Source organism: Stenella coeruleoalba (assembly GCF_951394435.1).
Source record: "Stenella coeruleoalba genome assembly, chromosome: 13".
In the NCBI taxonomy this organism is placed as follows: Eukaryota; Metazoa; Chordata; class Mammalia; order Artiodactyla; family Delphinidae; genus Stenella; species Stenella coeruleoalba.
Window position 1 is genome coordinate 69,518,443 of NC_137159.1, and position 20,652 is coordinate 69,539,094.

Sequence of the window (20,652 nt, forward strand, 5' to 3'; positions counted from 1 at the left end):
AAACACAGCTCTTCCTCCACACAGGCCTGGACCCAACCGAGAGGCTAAGATTCCGCCCCTCTCCATGGAAGCACACTTCACTCAACCCTGGGCCCTGTCGGAAATGCTCCTTAGGTGGAATGAAATGAGGCTCAGGCCATTGCTTCTCAGCCATCTTCAGCGGAGACACAAGCAGCTGTCCCCATCCTTGGGACACTGCCCTTTACATAGAGACATGGAAGCAGACACGCATCCCCCAAGCCTGCCTCCCGCTTCCTGACTCACCCCGGGCTTGTCACTTCTCCTCTGACCTCTGATTTCCCAACCTTTTCAATTAGCTCTGCCACTCCACCAGCCTTGCAAGTTCTCCATCAACACTGTTGTTCACAGCCCGGAATCGCAGGAGAGCCCGGCTGGGCTGGGGTATAATTGGAGAATGACTTCCTGGCTCCTACGGCCTATAGAGCATGCCTATTTGTGCAGGGGTGTCCCGAGCTTGCTTTCTGCAGTGCCTAGAGCTGCAAGCCGCGCAGAGTCCCCTGGACCCAGCCCTCCCCAGCTACTGCTTACAGTGCTGCTGTGCCTTCTCCTCCGTCCACCCCCATGTGGAACCTGGGCGAGCTGGCTTTCTCTGCCCTTGGCTTTATTCAAATGATTCAATGACTCTGTCACTGCTCCCTCCTCCCCAATTCAAAACGGTCTTAGCTGAGCTTTATACAGTGCTTACTATGTGCCACTGCTCTAAGCGAGCTAATATATGTTCCTCTTTTATTCCTCTAACATCCCTTATTCCTATTTAAAGATGCAGGAACTGAGCCACAGAGAAGTTAAGTGACTTGCTCAAGGTCACACAGCAAACACTTGGCAGAGCGAGGCTCTCCCCATACTGCTTCTCCTGCTCTCTCTGAGTGCTTTGCTCTTTTCCTCCAACTCCCATTTCAGAGGTGGTGAGGCCTCCCCTTCCAAGGCTGAACCCCTAACTACATGCTGCCCCGGCCTTGGGCTTTTCTTCCTAACCTTTCTCCTGGAGGCCCCCCATTTGAGGGTATTTTTAAATTGTCCTCTGCTAACTTCTCACTATTTGCCTCAAGTCTTCAAAAAAGGGAAGGGAGGGAGACATGGAGGCAGGCCCACCATGCCCCTGTTGCTTCTCCCCTTACCCATCAGGATGCCCCTGCTTCACCCACTAAGACTACTCTCCCCGACAGCATCAGGAATTGCCTGAGTACCAGACCCGGTGCCCTGTGGGCAGGGCTGCCTTAACTACATGGCACTCTGGGACCAATTAGAAAAGAAACGGGCCCCGTCTGGGTGGATGCAGCCCCTGGGAGAGTGCATGGCTTGGTAAGCAGGCCGGACTTCAGCAACCCACACCCATCAGCTGGATTCTTTTGGACAGTCCCTAACCTGGACAGTCATACATGGCGGTCTTGGCTGTTGGCATCCTCATTTTCCTTCATATTCTGGCCATGCTCAGCCCTGATGGCCGGTCCTCTTCCTCACTGGATACCCGACCCTCCTGCTTCCCGCGGGTCCTTTGCAGTCTCCCCTGCTGCCTCTGCTTCCTTCTCCTGCACCCTGATTTTAAGAGTGGACCAAGATTCTGCCTGGGCGATCTGATTCTGGTTCTAGGGAGGCCATCAAGGCCTCGCCTCCAGCTCTACTGCACACCGTCACCTGGCTGGAGCGTGTGCACGCAAGCCTGGCTGGGCCACCGGAACCCATCCCTCCCACCATGTGGCCTCTCTGTACTGCCTGATTCCTAGTAGTTCCTCAGTCAACCAGGCTGAACACCTTGCCTTCCCCTCTTCTTCTCCCCCCGGACCTAGTCCCAGCCATTCCTCTTTTCCTAGTCCTGCCCTTTCTTTCTGTTCCTATAGCCACCACCTAGGCTCTCATCCTTTCCAGTCTGGACCTGGGGAGCCGATCCTCGGTAACTTCCTAATCTTCCTCACGCCTACTTCCAGATCATACTCCACTCTGCACTTGTCACTGCTCTGCTCTAAAGAAGATGTGGCACATATATACAATGGAATATTACTCAGCCATAAAAAGAAACGAAATTGAGCTATTTGTAATGAGGTGGATAGACCTAGAGTCTGTCATACAGAGTGAAATAAGTCAGAAAGAGAACGACAAATACCGTATGCTAACACATATATATGGAATTTAAGAAAAAAATGTCATGAAGAACCTAGGGGTAAGACAGGAATAAAGACACAGACCTACTAGAGAATGGACTTGAGGATATGGGGAGGAGGAAGGGTGAGCTGGGACAAAGCGAGAGAGAGGCATGGACATATATACACTACCAAACGTAAGGTAGATAGCTAGTGGGAAGCAGCCGCATAGCACAGGGAGATCAGCTTGGTGCTTTGTGACCTCCTGGAGGGGTGGGATAGGGAGGGTGGGAGGGAGGGAGACGCAAGAGGGAAGAGATATGGAAACATATGTATATGTATAACTGATTCACTTTGTTATAAAGCAGAAACTAACACACCATTGTAAAGCAATTATACCCCAATAAAGATGTTAAAATAAATAAATAAATAAATAAAATAAAAACCACAAGCAGGAAGGAAAAAAACCCAAAAAACAACCAACAAACAAACTTCCACGACTCCCCATTGCCTACAGGGAAAGAAGCTCACACTTTCAACCTGCCTTTCAGCGTCCTCCACCATACGTCCCTGACGTTCTTCTCCAGCCTGAGCTGCTGCACTGTACCCTAGGACAGGGCTTCGGAGCTAACTATTGGCAGTACTTTTCCATAGCTAAGCTCTCTGGAAGGCTGCTGGGGGTGGGTGGGTGGGGGGTGGGGAGGGGCTGGGGAAGGGGTGGGGAGGGGCTGGGGGAGGGATGGTTCTGCCCTTGTCGCACTTCCCACCATCCCCTGCCCCAGGCCAAGCCTTTTAATGGCCACCAGCAGCCTGACAGCTGCCCTTCACCCTGGGCGGCCTGGATTAGAGTCCAGCCAGACTGAAAATGTAGAGGCAGGTCTTAGGGGGTGGTCAAGGGATGAAAGGAAGAGGAGCCTCTCCCAGCCTGCGAGTCACTCACCCTGGGAGACAGGCATGGCTTGGAAGCGGTTAGTGGGACAGCGGGGGCAGCATGTTTGCGGGGGGCGTTAATCTCAATACTCCCTTAGATCTGTGCAACATTTCAGTTTATCGCTCGCTTTCTGCGTGAGACGCAAGAATCACTATCACTCACCCCACTGAGAAATGAGGAAGCTGAGGCTCGTGCTGGTGAGGTGACTCGGTCAAGGTCACAAGATGTGAAGTGTGTGCATCAGAGGCGGGATGGAGTTTCAGGGTGGCGGGGGTGCCTTTCATGCCAGCCCACCTGCTCACCGCAGGCTGGACCCAGGCTTTCTGCGCAGCAGGAACCTCCCTTGCCGTCCAGGGAGGGGCTGGTTAACTCAGGCACTTGGTGGGGAGCCCTGGGGGAGGGGCTCATCTTGCCCTGCTCCATTCCTGGCCCGAATTGGCACCAGCACCTGGGAAGGGCAGCCGGCCAGCCACGTGCCAGTGTTACTTTAAAAATAAACCAGGGAAGAACGTGGCTTAAAAATAACCCTGGGGATGTGTGAGGAGCTAATTACTGCCGCAGCCCCCGGTCAGGGCTTCGAGGAGCGTGCATGGGCCCGTGGCTCCGTGTGCTGCGTTCCCTCTGCCAACCTCTTCCAGTTGGGGGCTGCGTACCAGGCCCTCCTAGAGCAGCCGGGGGCAGACAGGGCCTCAGAATCCTGAGGGTGGAAGCTGGAGGCGGCTCTGGGCATCCTGGGCGGCCTCCCTCACCTCGGCCAGGACACGGGGAGGCGGGGGACGGAGGAGAGTACCCAGGCCAGGAGGGAGCTCCGACAAGAGTCTCTGGGCCTCACCCCTGTCTTCCCACTGGAACCAGCCAGGCTCCAAAAGGGACTCTGAAGTCCTGAGCGTCCCCTTGTTCTCTGCATGTGGTGTTGGCAGCCAGGTGGCTGGTTTTGCCGATTACATCTCCCTATTTAGGACTCCTGAACTCCACCAATCATTGTAACTGTCTCCTGAGAAGAACTCGGAGGCCCATCTTGGCCCGTCGGGGTAAGAATGCATGGCCCTCCTGGCTGCCCCCTCCTAGTTGCTTCCACAGACATCCCTGGCCTGTGAGCTCGCGTCTCTGGACCCTCAGTGCCGAGGGCTTGGTCTGCTGCCCAGCCAGGCCCGAGGAGCCCCCAGGCTCTTTCCCCGATGGCAGTCAGGGAAGCAGGAGCCACGCTCTCATCCCGCAGGCCAGGTTCCCGCAAGGCTCTCAGAAACTCTTGCAGATCCCCTACCTTCAGCACATCCTGAAGCGACAGGGAGGAGGGGACACAGGGCCCAGCAGAGGACGCAGCCGAGGACAGACGTGCAGGATCAAAGAGAAAAAGCAGAGCTTTCCCGGAGGAGGGAGGCAGAGGCCAAGACTGCTGGAAGCTGACAGAAATGATCAAAGGACAAGGATGGATGGGAGGGGCGGGGGAAAGGAGCAGCCAGGAGACGCAGCAGAGCGGCAGTTGGGGGCAGGGGCTTTGGGGTCAGACAGGCCCGGACTCAGGGCCCTGGCTGGGTGTCCTGAGCCAGTAATCTTGCTGGGCCTTGGGCCTCATTTGCATAATGGACATAATGATGACTACGTCACGGGCCTCTGCAGGAGGAGGTTTGTAAAGCATTTATGAAAAGGCCTGAAAATGGGGAGCTGGGGTATTGTTTGTTCCCTCTCCTGCCTCTGCTGGGATCTGGCCCCTCTGTTCCGTGTCAGGCTGGTCAAATACAAAGGATGCCCTACCACTCTCTCCTCCCCATGCTCCTGGAACAAGCTGTTCAAATGTTAGTTACACCATGTTTTCATGGTCAATGTCTCCAGTGGTCACCGCATTGCCAAACGCACTGGTTGCTTCTCTGCGGTCATCTGACTTGATCTCCCAGCAGCAGCTGGCCTGGCTGACAGTTCCCTCTCTCTTAAATCAACGCCTCCTGGCCTTGGGACACTGCACTCCGCAGGTTTCCCTCCAGTGTCCTGGCAGGTCCCCTTCCTTGCCTGGCCTCCCGGTGCTGGAGGAAAGGCCTGGGCTCTTCTCTCCCATTCTCCCCTCGCCCTGGCTGGTCTCATCAAGTTGCATGACTCTAAATATTATTGCCATCTGATAACTCTTAAGTTTATGTCTCAGCTTTGACTTCCCCCTTGAGCTACAGACTTGTCTGTCTAGCTGCCTGCATGGATTTGTAATAAGCATCTCAAAATTAACCTGTATGTCTAAAACAAGAAGTCTGGAATCTCATCTCTTTAACAAACCTTTCACTCTCTGAATTTTAGTTCCCATCTCAGTAAATGCTTACCTTCCACCCAGTTGCTCAGGTCAAAGACTACCCCTGATTATTCCCTTCCCCCTACTCCCATAGCCCTCTGGCTCCCTCCTTTCCCCCAGCACATACATCCTATCCATCAACAGGTCGGGCCAACTCTGTCTTGAAAACACACCCCCAATCCACCTCTCTCTACAGTCTCCACAGTCTCTACCCGAGTCCCATCCAACACCATTCTGTCTTTCAAGTTACTCAACTGCAGCCTGACGGGTCTCCCAGCTTCCCTCTTCTACTACAACCAGCTGACCTCGAGCAGCCAGAGGGAACTGGTAAAAATTTAAGTTATATCACACCACAACCCTGCTTAAAGCTTTCCAGCGGCTTCCATCACATGTAGAGTAAAATCCAAATTCTTGACCACGGCCTCCATGGCCCTGCAGGATCCAGTCCTCCCATGCTTCCACCCCCTCGCTCAGCGTGCTGCAGGCGCACTGCCCTTTCTGCTCCGTCCCTCAATCATGTCAGCTCTGGCCTACCTGGGACTTCACGTTTGCTGTCCCCATGCTCCGCCCCCACCCTGGAAGGCTTTGATCTTTGCATTCCACAGGCCCCCTCCCTGGAAGGCTTTCCCAGATCGCCCATCCCTCCTCTCCATCACTCTCTACCTCATTCTCTTGTTTTACTGACTCCCGGCACTTGTCACCATTGGGATGATTTCTTTTTTGTGTGTGTGTGTGATCACATAATGTAGTTTATCAACTATCTGCTTCCTCTGGAATGTAGGCATCATGAGGACCAGGGCTGAGTCCCTAGGGCCCAGAACGGTGCCCAACACATGGAAGATGCTCAGAAAAAGAAAGAAAATGGAGGAATGACTGTGTGGGTGCTGGGGGAGTGGAAAGAGTCAGGAGGCCTGAGTTTGAGGACTGGCTCTGATATCGCACTGCTGGTGGCGGGGGCAGGCCACGCCCCATCTCCCCCTGCACGCTGCCCTGGTCTCAGTCTCCTCATCTGGAAGAGAGAAGGGTTGGGCTGAATTGTTGATTCTCAAAGAATCTGAAGGACGCCAGGAATTGCAGTGATGCCATCCACTGCCAAGCTGAGCCCTTATACTGCAAGAGCATGCTGGCGTCAGCACCCTGAACTGACCCCATTCCAGCCAAAGGCGGAGGAATGTGACTGTATGCTCTGCAACACACACATGTCATGTAATGGCCCAAGAACATTTTGAGATATCAAACCATTGTGAGGACCCATGCGGCTAACTCCAGCCGCTCAGAGGTCTAGCAGGTCACTGATTCAGGTGGGATGCTGAAGGTTGGTCCACGAGCAGGACCTTAGCCCCCAGGACCCTGGAAGCCTCTGAGCTAGCCGAGGGCCTGGATTGTAGGAACTGCCACCAGTGCACTCATCCCGGGCCAGCTCAGGTCCAGGGGCAACCTGGGAAGAAAGACTGTCTGCAGCCTCTCTCCTGGCTACCCTCCTGCCTGAAAGTGCTGGCTGGGGTCAGCAGGCTCTCAGCACCACTGCTCCTCCCACACCCCATCCACAGACTACTGCGGGAGCTGCCAGCTGTTAGGGGGCCCCCCTTTCTGGGTGGGAGTCTCCCGCATTCCAGCTGTCCCAGGGGTTGGGGCAGTGGACTCGCTCTGCTGATAAGCAAGGCTGCGGCCACAGTCAGAAATGCTCTTTTCAGAAAGGGGTGACTTGGAGGTCCTGGACAAGGCTCTATTCTTGGGACTGGACACAGAGGAAGTCCCTCCAGGGCTCAGCCATCATGCGGTGAAGTGGAGACAAGATTGTAGCCCTGGGTAGCGAGCATCTCAGGGGGGGCTGGAAGCAGAGGCCAGGATTAGGTCCTGGCTGAGCTGGAGTAGAGATGGTCCGAGCTATAAGGGGCTCAGACATCACCAGCCCAGTCCCTTGCAGACAAGGCCAGTGTGGGCTGTGACTTGCTGTGGGTCTCACAGCCAGGCAGGAGCAGAGAAACAGCAGAAGGGTCTGTGTCCCCCACTTTCCTTAGCTCAGCTGTGCTACAACACCAGTCACAGCTCTGAGAAACGACACGTAGCCCACTGACGATCCTAAGGGGAAGATAGGGGGCGTCAGGGCCTCTTTGGTGCCCAGGGAAGACAAGTACTTAGGAGTCTGGGGCACTGAGCTGGGCACCCAGGGGAAGGAGGTCTGCCACTGACTTTACGTCCAGGTTTCTCTTCCTCTGGCCCCGCTTGGAGGTAGATCAAGGACCAAGAGTAGCCCCGGAGGGTCTTCCTCTGTCTAGCCCTCATGGTGGAAAATCCACGATGCAAGGTCATGCTGAAGAGGGGCCACGCTGGCTCAGCCAGGCTACAGCCCCCCACTTTGTTCCCAGGTGAGTGATACTCACACAGCTAAGGGGGGTGACCCCCTTCCCTGGGGTCACTTGAGAGCTAAGCCATGGAGGAGTCACCTCCTGTCCCATGACCCCCACTGAGACCCTCTCGGTCCCCTTCTCCTCTGGGAAGAGTGGGACCTGCCCTTCTCCTGGGGCCACCCGCTGACTCCTGGGGCCTCTGCCACCTGGATCACCCCAGGAGCTTTGGCTTGTGAACTCCAAAGATTCTTCCTCAGCTGCCCCTTGACTGTTTCTCAAGTCCCAAGGAAACCCAGAAAGAAAATGCTAGCTGCTGGCTGGCAAGTGGCCCAGCCTCCCAAGTACAGAACGCTGATTCGTATAAGCTCTCTTCTTTCCTGTGCTTCCCAAACCTGGCTGCAGATTCCCCTCATCAGGGGAGTTTTTAAAACTCACAGCCTCCTGGGCTTAGCTCAGGCCCGGACACCCATTGCTCTGGCTTCAAATAACTACTGCTACGGGGACCAGCGTCCGACTCAGCACGCAGGGGCCATCTTCCCTGCCCTCCCCCCCGCACGCCGGGGAGCAGGTGAGTTGCCAAGTCACCCCCAACCAGGCCCTTCTCTCACTCACTGGCTGCTCTTAAGAACCATCACTCTATCCTCATTTCTAGTCTCAGGTTTCCCTCCTGTTCAAATGCATGGAACTAAGCCACTCCATGATGATGGCCGCCCCCTGCCCCCCAGCACCATCCTCTTCACCCTCCATAGGCCAACACCCACTTCCACGACGCCCCAACATCCGGACCATCCAACCCACCTTCAGCTACGGGGGGCCAGAGCACTCCTCGGGGGAGAGCTTGGTCTTGGGGTTGGAAGGTCTGGACTTGACTCTTGCCTCCACATTCACTGGCTCTGGGTCACGGGAAGCGATCTTATGTTCTCAAGTCCAGTTTCTTCGTTGACACCTACACCTCTGGGTTGTTATGAGGTTCAGGAGAGATACCGTGTGACCAAGCGTTTTATAAAGCGAGTGCTGGGCCTGCTTTACACACCCCTGCTCTGCTGATTGCCTGCAGCGCACCTGTGCGGGCCTGCCCTGGCCCCTCGGAGTCTCAGGGTCCCCCTCTGTAAAATGGGAATAGTAATAGTGTCGCTTACATAGGGTGGCTCTGAAGATTAAATGAGGTAATGTGATGGGCTCAGCCCAGAGAAACCTCCCAGGGAATGGCAGCCTTGGCTCATGACCGTGGAAACTGAGGCAGGCTCTGTGGGGCGTGGCGGCTTCATGTCAGGTCTAAGATCTGGACAGAATAGGTCCAAGCGAGAACGGATCTGTTGCGTCGACCTGAGACTTGCTCCTGCCTGGAACCACCCAGCCCTGCCTGCCCCCAGGGCCCTGGTGGGAGGACAGCACCGTCCTGGGGGAGAGGGCTGCCTCCTGTCTGAAACCTGGCATCACCCTCTTGGGGCCGTGCAACCAGGGCCTGACAGTTCGGGTCTCTGGAGAGAGCCTCCCAGATGGTCCTGTGGCCAGCGGGCTGGAATGCGCCTCTCCGGATGTTTCTGCGATGGTTATTTCTGCATCGGAGCTGTGGTCAGGAGAGGCCCTGCACATTCCTGAAGAGGGACACTGAGTCCATGCCAAGCCGTGCAGCAGGGGCCTGGCGTTGTCTATGCAGAAAATGTCCACACAGCAGCGGGGGACAGTATCATCTCCTTCAGCTCCGTGCTGTCCCAGGGCCTCCTGAACGCCATCCATAAGCCTGGGTTTGGTCTAGGCTCCAGAGTGGATCTTTGGTCCAGGAATCGTGGAGAGGGGAGGAAGTGAAAGCACTTCCTGGGGGCTGGCTGAGGTCTGCTGGGTGACCAGGGTGGGCTGAAGCTAGATAATCAGGATTCAGGTTGCCATTACCCTCTGGTTCAACTGGGGTCATGAGGCACCCACTAGTTCAACTGGGGTAACCCACTGGTTCAACTGGCATGATGGAGGCAGCTGGTGGTTCCGTTGGGGTCATAGGGGCATTGCATCCCGATCCCTGGTCAGGATCCAGGCAGGAGAACACAGGTTGGAGTCTATCACTTCCCTCCTCCAGTTCTTGTCAAATCAAGTCCACCTGCGAGAGTCCAGCACTCAGCCCCCTCCAAGGTTGGCTCCGCCCACCTTTCCTTGGGCAGACTTATGGCCCCAGCCCAATTCATGCCACTCCCTTACCCCGGAAAGCTCTCACTGCCAATCCTCACTTACTGCAGTTCTCATTCTTCATTTAAGCCTTCCTCAGGTACTACCTGCTCCAGGAAGCCTTCTCAGATCCTTATTCTGAGTTACTCCGCTAGGATTTAGCATATATACCATTCAGCTTGTGGTTTCAGGATTCCAGCAGACCGGGGGCTCCTTGGGGAAGGATCTGGATCTTAGTTTTCTATTCTCTTGGTGCCTGGTATAGTGTCTGGCACTCAGAAGATCTCAATGATTTTTAGTAAACTGAAAATGAAGTTTGGTAAACCTGAAATGAAGGCTAAAGTCAGTACTATTTGGAAGGTGACCCAGAGGGTCTGGGGGTCCCCAGGACGCTGATGAGTCCCACTCTGGGTACTCTAAGTCTCTAGGCTGCCTCTTTGAAGATCAAGACTCTAAGTATCTCAGGGTTGGTAAGAACCTTAAAAGTCACTTACTGAGGTCCCCAGTGTGATATATGGGTAGCGTGATGATCTTTTTTAACTTTTTTTTTTTTTTTTTTTTTTTTTTATTGTGGTATGGGGGCCTCTCACTGTTGTGGCCTCTCCCATTGTGGAGCACAGGCTCTGGACGCGCAGGCTCAGCGGCCATGGCTCACGGGCCCAGCCGCTCCGCAGCATGTGGGATCTTCCCGGACCGGGGCACGAACCCGCATCCCCTGCTTCGGCAGGTGGACTCTCAACCACTGCGCCACCAGGGAAGCCCTGATGATCTTTTTGATGTGTCAACTTGGCTAGGCTAAAGCTCTGAGATATCCAATTGCGCACTGATCCAGGGGTTGCTATGAAGGCATTTTGTAGATGTGATTAAAGTCCATAATCAGTTGACTTTAAGTAAGGGAGATTATCCTAGATCACTGGGTGGACCTGAATCAATCAGTTGAAAGACCTTAAGAGGTGAGCCAAGGCTTCCCTGAAGAAGAAGAAACTCTGCCTGTGAACAGCAGCTTCAGCCCAAGCTGGAGAGAGTTCCAGACTGTCCTTCCCGATGTCCTGCCGTATAGATTTCACTCACTTAGCCAGCAACTACCATCACGTAAGTCAAGACACATAAGTCTATATATATATATCCAGCTGGTTGTGTTTCTCTGATTGAACCCAGGTTACCTCTGCATCTACTTCCTCTGGGGCAAACCAAAGCCCTGCCCCAGCCTCAGAGGAGGCTCCACCAGCTCTGAGGCCATTGGCTCTGACACTCCATGACCAGATTCCTAAGGACCTTTTCAGCTCTACACAATCTTGTTCTTAAATCCACAGTCCCCACCTCAGGTCTGTTCTCGGAAGTCAGGTGTCCAGGTTATTTAGATCCTTGCTACTCAAAGTGTAAACCGCAGATCAACAGCATCAGTGTCCCTTGGGGGCCTTGTGAGAATTATAGACTCTCAGGCCCCATCCCAGACCTACTGGTTCAGAATCTGCATTTAAACAAGACCAACCAAATCGTCAGAGGTGACGAAGGGAGAAGAACTAATGTAGAGAATTCCGTATTGCTGAGCTAGCCTTCTCTAGTTCCCCCTGGGGAACACCTCCTTTGTACAAATGGGGAGACTGAAGCCCAGCAGGGTAGTGCCTGTGCCTCTCATGAGTAGGGGGAAAGCAGAGAGAGAGAGAGAGAGAGAGAGAGGGAGAGAGAATGATTTGTCTAAGGGGAGAGAAAGAACCCAGTTTCTAGCTCCCAGCCCAGGCTCCTGCCTTATATTCCCTGCATCCATACACTCTCTTCACAAAGGCGACCCTGTGTGTCACTGGAAGAGGTGGGAGTGGGAAGCAGGGTGGTAAGGAGCTGGCTTTGGTGAAGGGGGAGCATGGGAAGTCAGCCCCAGCGTGGTGGGGATCCCAGGGGCCACAGAACCAGGAGGACCAAAGCTGTCGGCTCCAGGTAGTAGCTGAAGCCAGCTCTGGAAATGGGAAAGCGAAGGCGTGACTGCAGCAGTAGGGGCTCGGGGTGGCTCCAGGTGAGGGGCAGGTCTCCGGGAGCCACCTGGGAGCTGCCTGAGCATGGGCAGTTTCTGGACAACGGGGAAGTGTGGACAGACTGGGAGGTGGCCGCATCAGCTGGGCCGGTGACTGCTTCACGGCAGGCATTTGTCACGTGCTGAGGACCAGAGCCTAACAGAGGGGTGAGGAGGGGGCCCCAGGCAAGCAGGCCAGGCCGGCTGGCGGTCTGCTTTCTTCTCTATGAGCCTTGGGGGGGGTGGTGGTGAACAACACGGAAGGAGGCATCAGTAAACAGGGTTCCCTTCTTCTCCAATTAGAATTTTAGTTTCCACACTGTAAAATGAGAGAGGTGGAGCTAACTGATTTCTCTTTGGGCTAAATGCTCTACCCATAGTCCTGAGGATGTGATATCCTGAAGCTGAGGTCACAGCTGAGTGCCCTGCATGACCCTGATCCCCATCCTCCATTGTCTGTGACATTCATACGAGAGGGACAGCAGAGCCTCCGCGGGGAGCAGGGCGCTGCACGACTCCATGAAAAGATACTTCCTACAGCCCTGGGCGTAAGCCCTGTTACTGTCATTTTATATTTGTAGGGTCCTGGGCCAATGTTTGAACCTCTCTGAGCTTTCTTTTCCTTGACCATAACAGGATGATAATGCCTGCCCTCCCAGGGTAGTTGTGGGAATGCAGGAGGTGAGAAATGCCTCGGACAGAGCCTGACGTGTTATAGACACGTCCGTTCCCTGCATCCAAGGCAGGGGTGGGGTGGGAGGGAGGGAGTGCCCATCCTGGGTCTCTGCTGAGGTTTGCCTAAACTCATCATGATCTCAATCAGAGCTGGGTCTCTTCCCTTGCTGCTGGCTGACGGCAGGGAAATCGTTTTTACATTTTTTTATTACAAAATCAACTCACAGATTTACCGTTTGTGCTGCCAGCTGAAAGCTGTTTCTAGTGGTGATTTGCACTACATTCATCTGTGCTTGTTTATGTTTTCTTTGAAAATACTTATTGTGTTTGTCCTGTCCCCACTGTGGCCAGGCATGTGTCTTCTATTTCTGTCCTATTCTGTCCCCCATTCCCTCCATGTCTCTAGCCCCCAATCATGACGTGTGGGAACTGGACGTGCAGGCAGGAGGCATGGCAGCCAGAAGGACCTCTGATCAAATACGTCCACTTTGTAGATGAAGAAACTGGTGGTCATAGAGGACCAGCAGCTAAGCTAAGTGGAACTGGAACTTTTGTCCTCTTGCTCCAATCCAGGATGGGTTCTACCACTGTGCACCTCACTCTCCCTGATTGGTTTGCTGCAGGGTCTGCCTGCTCAGAGGAGGGAGCATTGCCCCTGAGCCTGGATGTCAGGCAGACTCTAGGCATGAGTGAGGATCTGGGAAGCCTGGGATGGGGGAGTGAGATTAGGAGGATAAAGGGAAGGGTGTGGCAGCCTCTGGTCCCCAATCCCACTGTCCCCACCTGTTAGGAAGGAGTAGAGGTGCTGTGGTCACAGTAATCCTTGGGAAACAGAGCAGTTCCCTTCTGTAGGGAAAGTGATAATACATGAGAAATGATAACACTTTAAAGTGTAGATACTGTTTATTAAGCACATACTCTGTACCAGGCACTTCTTCCATGTTATCCCATTTAATCCTAGGAGGCAGATATTATTCTCCCATATAGTAAATGACAAAGCAAGTTCAGAGAGACTAAGTAACTTGTCCAAAGTGACACAACTAGTAGCAGGCGGTGGAGGTGGCGAGCGGAGAGGGGGATTGAGTGATGAAGCCAGGCACTCGGGTTTCTAAGCCAGCACCCGTGTTCATATGCCACCCTCAGGAAAGGCTGTACAGTTGAAGCAGAGGGGTGGTCTGTGGGCAGCGAGGAAGGAAATACTGACTGAGAGCGGACAGTGGGACCGTTTCAGGCTGGACTGCCCCTCCATCCCCCGGGAAGTCAAGAGAGTACTGGGAACAGCTGAGTGATAAGCGGTCGGACGCCCTGGTGCTAAGAGCAAAGTGGGGGTCGTGAGGAAAACAGGCTGGGGTGACGGAGAGATCTTTAGGCACCCAAAGGGTTGTACCTGCGACTTGCTGTGTGAATTTGGGCAAGTCACTCACCTCTCTGGATGTTTGGATGACTGCTACTGTCTCCTTTCACTTTTTGATTTGAGGACTCTGGGATTTTGGCGGGTGGCAAAATCCTTCTTAGAAAGATGCAAGAAGTACAGGTTCCCTCATGAACTACCTGCTTGAATTCACAATCTAAGGATTCCCAGGCCATGTGGTGGGCGATGGGAGCCTGTGCTCTGCTGGAAGCTGGGGAGAGAGCAGAACAGAAGGTTTTCTGTCCCAGCTCCGTCAGCTTAATCAATCACCTGGCCTCTTGTTACCTTAGAGCCACAAGGAATCCACGGACCTGCGGTGGGAGAACGGGCACCTGTGAGCCCGTGGCAGTCTCCGGGAGGGCCTGGGCACGGCTGTGGCACGTGGCCTGGGTTGGTCAGGGGCCAGTGTGCAGGGGAGCAGAGGCTGGCTGCAGCGTGCTGGAGCCAGAGGGCCTCTCTTTCTGGGGAGGATTTTGCCAGAGGAAGAGACAAGCCTTGGCTATTTGACCCAAAGTACAAGGGTCTGGGCTGTGTTCTTGAAGTAGAGGAAGAATTGGTAAAAAATACAGGGCGTGGGACTCAGAGAGGCTCCACTGAACCTATACTTTCAAGTCACAGGCCATGGTGAGTAATTTACACCCAGAGCCTCAGGTTCCACCACTGAAAAATGGGAATAATAATGCCCACCTTGAAGGGTTGGGGAGAGAACTGAACGGGAATATAAATGAAGCGTCTTGTATACAGCCTGCCGAAGAGTAGTTAATAAACGGTGGCTGCCACTAGCATTGTTGCCGTTGCTGCTGTTAATAATAATAACAGAGAAAGAAGCAGTCTGCACAAGTGGAAGGAGCGGGGGCCTGCGAGTCAGGTTTGACTACCCTATTCCCGTCACCTCTTTGCTTCCTTCTCGGTAAGAGGAGCGGGTAGCACCAGCTGATCTCAGGGCCCTTTCCTGCTCTGACAGCCTCCAGGCTATGAATAGACGTGGCTGGGGCCCCGGAGGAGCCTAATGACTCAACAGCTAGAGAGGTTAAACTTTCCCAAAAAAGAGTTTCCCTTCGCATTTGATGAACTTAGGGCCCGACAAAGGAAGGGTTTCCTGTCTGGGAGACTAGGGACGAGGGAGCTGGAGGAATCCTCGCAGTTAGTGGTGACTGTGACTAACCAGGTGAATGACTAACTCAGACCCTGCTGACCCTCAACCAATCAGGGCTGCCCATGAGCGCCCTGCAAGCCGGCATGATTGAGCACGTCATGGCCATGCCAATCCTGGCTGGCTTTGGGCTTCACGGCATATGGAGGCAGAGGAAGCGGCCAAGAAACCAGCAGGGGAAGGAACACTGGGCTTAGAGTCAGGAGTCCCTGCTTCTCGCTCTAAGTAACTCCGCTGCTCAGCAGCTGCGTGACTTTGAGGGAGTCCCTTCCCCTTCCTGAGCCTCCATGCCTTCATCTGTGCAAGGGAGCTAACAGTACCTGCCCTGGCAACTCCCCTGAGCTATGAAGGCTGAGACTCAAGAAATGAGATGAAAGTGCATTGTGATCACTGAGGCACTGAAAGAACGGGAAATTTTGTCATTATTCTATCCCAGAGGGACTCCCAGTCTCTCAGGAGACCCATTTGTGTCCCCAAAGGGGTCAGGTGGACACAGACTGCTGCCTTTGGGTTTGGGGTCAAGATCAGTCTAATATAGGGCCCTTTCCAACCATCTGATCACAGCCCAGAGAGCTGTTTCTTAGATCTGAGCCCATATGGACAGCTCCCAGCCAGGTATCATAGCCAGAGTGAGAGGTGACAAAAAGCCAGTGATGGTTGGGTGGGGCAGAGTGGGCAGTGCCAGTCTAGGGCCCCCACAGAACTAGGGTGGTTCTTTGATGCTCTCTTTCCTCTTGCCAAGCTCCTTATAAATAAAAAAAATCAGGGTTTCCCTGGTGGCGCAGTGGTTGAGAGTCCGCCTGCCGATGCAGGGGATGCGGGTTCGTGCCCGGGTCCGGGAAGATCCCACATGCCGCGGAGCGGCTGGGCCCGTGAGCCATGGCTGTTGAGCCTGCGCGTCTGGAGCCTGTGCTCCGCAACGGGAGAGGCCACAACAGTGAGAGGCCCGCACACCGCAAAAAAACAAACAAACAAAAAATCATCAGAACCACACTCTGTCTGCCTCTACCCCCAGCTTTCAGCTTCTCTCTTGGTGAGGATTACAAACACTTCGGGAAACGGCAGGGATGGAGGGGAAGGATGATGCCGTCTCACTTCTGCACACCTTAAACCCATCAGTAGCATTCTCTGAGTGCTCCTGCGTATTGCTGGGTACTGTGCCGGCACTGCGAGCACAGAGATGGGAACCACAGGGCCCTGCCCCCACGGAGGTTAATTACACCCCGTGTGGTTAAAGAGACAAAATACACCCCCTGAAATGTAAACAGCTGTGCAAAACAGCCTACACTGTGTCACTCAGCTGGTCTTGACAGTAAGTCCTGCAGTCATCCGGAGCCAGTGGCCTGGGATGGTCTGGAAGACTTCAAGGAGGAGATGGGATTTGAACTGGACCTGGAAGGTTAGCTTGGACAAGATAAATAGAAGACAGAGAAAAAGGCATGCCAGATGGGCACACTTCAGGTGTTCTCGAGGGACAGTTGGGCTGCAGTGGAGAGATCATGTCAGTAAGAAGTGAGAAATGAAGTCGGACATAGAGATTGCAGCCAGGTATGAGGTCCTGAAAATTTGGGATGAGGAGTGTGGATTTATGGATTACATGGGCAGCAGGGGGGCATTGAGGGCTTCTGAGAAGGGTATTGGTATGGTCATAGCTGTGCTTTGGGGAGATTCTTTCTGGCAGCCTTATCCTCGGGAGCTTGCCCTAAAGGGGAATGAGGCTGGAGGCAAGGAGGTCAGTTGGGTGGTTACTGTGGAGCTGGGGACCAGGGTACTGAGAAAGATGGGGCACACACCAAGGGTAAGATGTGTGGGGAGAGAGAGAGGGAAGGTCTAAGGACCTGCAGTGCTCCTGAAACCCTGGCAGGTGGCAGGGAGGTGGGAGAGGGGAGGAGACGCCGGACAAAACCCAGTCTGGTCCTTCCCAGGAAAGCAGGCTCCTCTTTGGGCAGACCTGAGTCTGACCATCCTGCACTAAACTCACTCACAGCGTCAGCAGGACCCAGAGGTGCCCCCACTTGGGCCACATCCACTCCTGGGGTCCTTTTCATCATCTTCCAGAAACCACATAGCATAGCTCCCTGCGGTCTCCAGAGAGCAGCGGAATCTCGGGACAGTCCTGCAGTGGACAAGCGGCAGGGACGGCGTCCAGTACTGCCTTTTACCCCTCTCGGCTCCTGTTGACTCCCAGGAAAACACTGCCATCTTGTCATGGGCTATGCCAAATGGCAATGAGCCCGTGGGAGCTCAGCCAGGGCTAGGAGGAGGACCAGGGAGTGGAGAAGGAACGGGAAAGATGGAGGAAACAGCTCCTGGAGGCGCCCTAGTGAGCTCTGGGGGGAGGTGGGCTGGGAGCACATCAGGACCCGGAGGAGTCCTGGAGGTCATTTCGGCCAAACCCTCATTGTCTGGAGGTGAACCTGAGACTCGGGCAGGGGAAGGGACTTGCCCAAGGTCATACAATGGGACAAGTAATGGAGCTGGGCTGGAATTATAGTCTTGGGAGTGGGTAAGGTGTTTATCCCTGTTTGGACACCTGAATAGCACATCAAGGGCCTCACTGGAGATTCTTTCTCGGGTACCCACTTGTGCGCCTTGTGTGTGTGCCCGTGTATGTCCTGTGTGAGCTTGCGTGTGTGCCTGTGTGTGCACCTGTGCCTATACTGTGAGAGAGTCTGGGTGTGTGTGGCCTCCTACACTGAGGTCTGCCCTGGCTGGAAGAGGAGAACTGGGGCCATTCCTGTGAGGTGACTGTTTTCCTGGGACAGCAGTAAAGAAGGCAGACAGGGCTGGGTCTGGCTTCCAGCACCAGCTCTGCTGCCCTAAGAAAATTAAAGGCACTGGCTGGCAGAGCCTAAACTCCTGGCGCTGGGCACACACGTGCACGCAGACACGCACACACACACACACACCCCCCAAGAAGTACTCATAGCCACAGTTATGGAGTGTTCCAGGCACCCAGAGCGGCCCCGTGTGCCTCAGAGTGCCAAGTACCTGCCTCCACACGTCTCCCTGAAGCCCCAGTCGGCGTAGACACGCTGGGGTCCGGGAGCCGATCTGCAAGGACACGGAGGAGTCGAGCGTTCCCCACCACTTACACTCGGCGCCCTGCTCCAGGGCCTGGCGCGGCCACACCCCTCCTCCCCAGCCGCCGCCCGTCGCTCCTGCCCCTCTCACACACTTCAGAGTCCCCTGGGGCCCTCTCGCAGCCTGGCAGGGACAAGTTAGGGCCGGCCCTGCTGGAGAGTCAAGTCCGGAGCCAGGATTCGACGCCTCCCCCGAGCCCTGTCCCTACGGAGCAGACACGTCAGGCTGAACTCGGGTCTCTGGGAGCGCGGGGTTCGGCGCCTAGACCCTCTCCGGGGGAACCTCCCAGCCCCAGCCGGCTCCGGACTACCCCAGAACCCGGCGCCCAGCCCCCGGGTCCCCGCCCCCCGCCCGGCGAGTAGTTACCGATGGTGGTGATGACGGTGATGGCGAAGTAGAAGGAGCCGGCGAAGCGCCACTGCACGCCGGCCTTGTGCGGCTTGAGGCGCAGCACGACGCGCTCGAGCTCCTCGTAGCCGCCCTGGCTGAGGTTGTAGCGCGCCCGCAGCTCCTGCTGCCGCAGCTCCAGCCGCTGCCGCTCGATCATCTCTGGCTCCGACTCGAGCGCGTCGAAGACCGCGGCGCCCACCAGCAGGTAGGTGAATGTGCACACGATGAGCGCCAGCGTGCGCACATTCTGCCGCTTCATCGTCCCGCCCGGGCCGCCGCCGGCCCCCCGGCGCCCCCGGCCCGCGCCCCGGCCCCGGCCGCCGCTGCTGCTGCCCCGGAGGCGGCCTGGGGCATGGCTGCGCTCGCTGCTCCCCGCGCCGGGCACCCACTCCGCGCCCCGGGGCCGCAGCCGCCAACGCCGCCGCCGCCGCCGCCGCCGCCGCGGAGCTGTCCCTTCAGCACCACCCACCGCCCTCCTCCGCCCGGCCCCGCTCCCGCCCCCCGCCCCCCGCCCGCAGGCCGCCTCCTCCCGCCAGCCCTCCCGCCCAGCCAAATAAGGACTGGGGAGACGCGCCGAGGGAGGGAGGAGGGGGGGCTGCCGGAGGGGGAGGGGAGGGGGAGCGACGGGAGAGCAGCGGAGAGACCGGGCAGGACAGAGAGCGAGAGAGAGGGAGAGACCCAGAGAAAGATAAGTAGGCAGAGAAATGCATATAACTACAGAGGAAGAGAGAGAGAAGAGTCAGAAGGGGGTGTGACAGACAAGGAGATAAAACCAGAGGTAGACTCATAGACACAGAAAAAAGAAGAGGCAGGCAGAAAAATACAGAGCGAGAGAGGCACAGAGCGAAAGATGGAAACAGAAAGAGCCGCAGGCGAGAGACAGAGAGACCTGGATAGCTGGAGATAAACCGACGACACAGAAAAAGAGAAGCAAGGAAGGGGAAAGGAACTGGGCCAATCAGGCCTCTGGGCCACCCCACCTTCATCCCTCCACCAAAATCACAACAGGCTCTAGCTGGACGGGACCTCGGGCCTTGCTGTCCTGCCCTTTACTATGTAGATGAGGAACCTGAGGCAGAGAGGTCCAGTGCCGTGCAAGGGCACACAGTGAGTTAGTGTCAGCACTCGGACCCAGCCAAGCTTTCCCTCCTCCCAGGCCCTAGTCCCTCCCCTGTGCCAGTCTGCTGGCTGTCTCAGAAATAGGAGGGCACAGCTGTGGACCGGGCACACATGGGCCAACACCCAAGGGAAAGCCCTGCTCTCGTGAAATGTGTCCCTTCCTAGGTCAGCACAGCTCCTGGAACTGGCTGAGGAAGCACAGGCTGCTAGCCTAGGCCACTAGCACCCAGTCCTAGGGGCTCCTGCTCTGCTCCCCAGGGGCCTTCGAGGACGGGCCTGACACCTATGGCCCCTGTCCTGCACCAGCTGGCCAGGCTGGGCTTGCGCCGGGCTGCCAGGGATAGTACTGGACACCACCACGGGGCATCCCAATAGAACTGGGATCTAACTGAAATAGGGTGGGGGGGGGAGGGGCGCAGATCAGGAGCCTCGCTGACAAATTGGAGGAGCCAGCAGACCTCCTCCTACACCTCAGTTTCTTCATTTGTCAACATGGTGCAGTGGTGGCGAGGACGGCAGGCTGTGGGACTTCAGCGAGGCGTCATTGCCCCCTCGGAGTCTTGCTTCCTTATCTCCTCAATGAGGTGCCACGGCAGATGATCCCACAGGCCCTGCTTAGCTCCAAACAACTCCAGACTTGGATGGGCTGAGTGAGCAGAATGACTGGAATGCAAATCCCACTGCCAAGGAGGGTCAAAAAGTCTTTCACAGGACCCTGGCGTGGGCCATGAGGAGAGACATGCGAGAGACCCCAAGACCTCTGAGGGTGGGCTCAGGAGGCAGCCAGCCAGAAGCGGGAGCACCATCTGTCCACATCCTGGGCTGACCTGTCACTGCCGGTCACTACGCTGCTTCTCCCAGGAGTGCCCCCAACTCATCCCTTTCTTCCGCCATTCGTGCAACAAGTATGTATCAAACATCTGCCTTGTATCAGGCGAGGCACGTTACATTCATTATCTCTAGCCTTTACCATGATCCTGAAAGGAAGGGATGGTT

At 55.6% G+C, this 20,652-nt stretch overlaps 1 protein-coding gene across 1 annotated transcript in view; it reads right to left on the minus strand.

The window, feature by feature from the left end:
* KCNK3 (potassium two pore domain channel subfamily K member 3) overlaps nt 1-19,082 on the minus strand; it is a 36,988-nt gene extending 17,906 nt beyond the window's left edge. Inside the window, exon 1 of the mRNA XM_079940824.1 lies at nt 18,514-19,082. Within this exon, the coding sequence (XP_079796950.1) occupies nt 18,514-18,796 (283 nt within the window). The 5' untranslated portion in view covers nt 18,797-19,082. The remainder of the gene's footprint in view (nt 1-18,513) is intronic.
* Nucleotides 19,083-20,652: the final 1,570 nt, after the last annotated feature.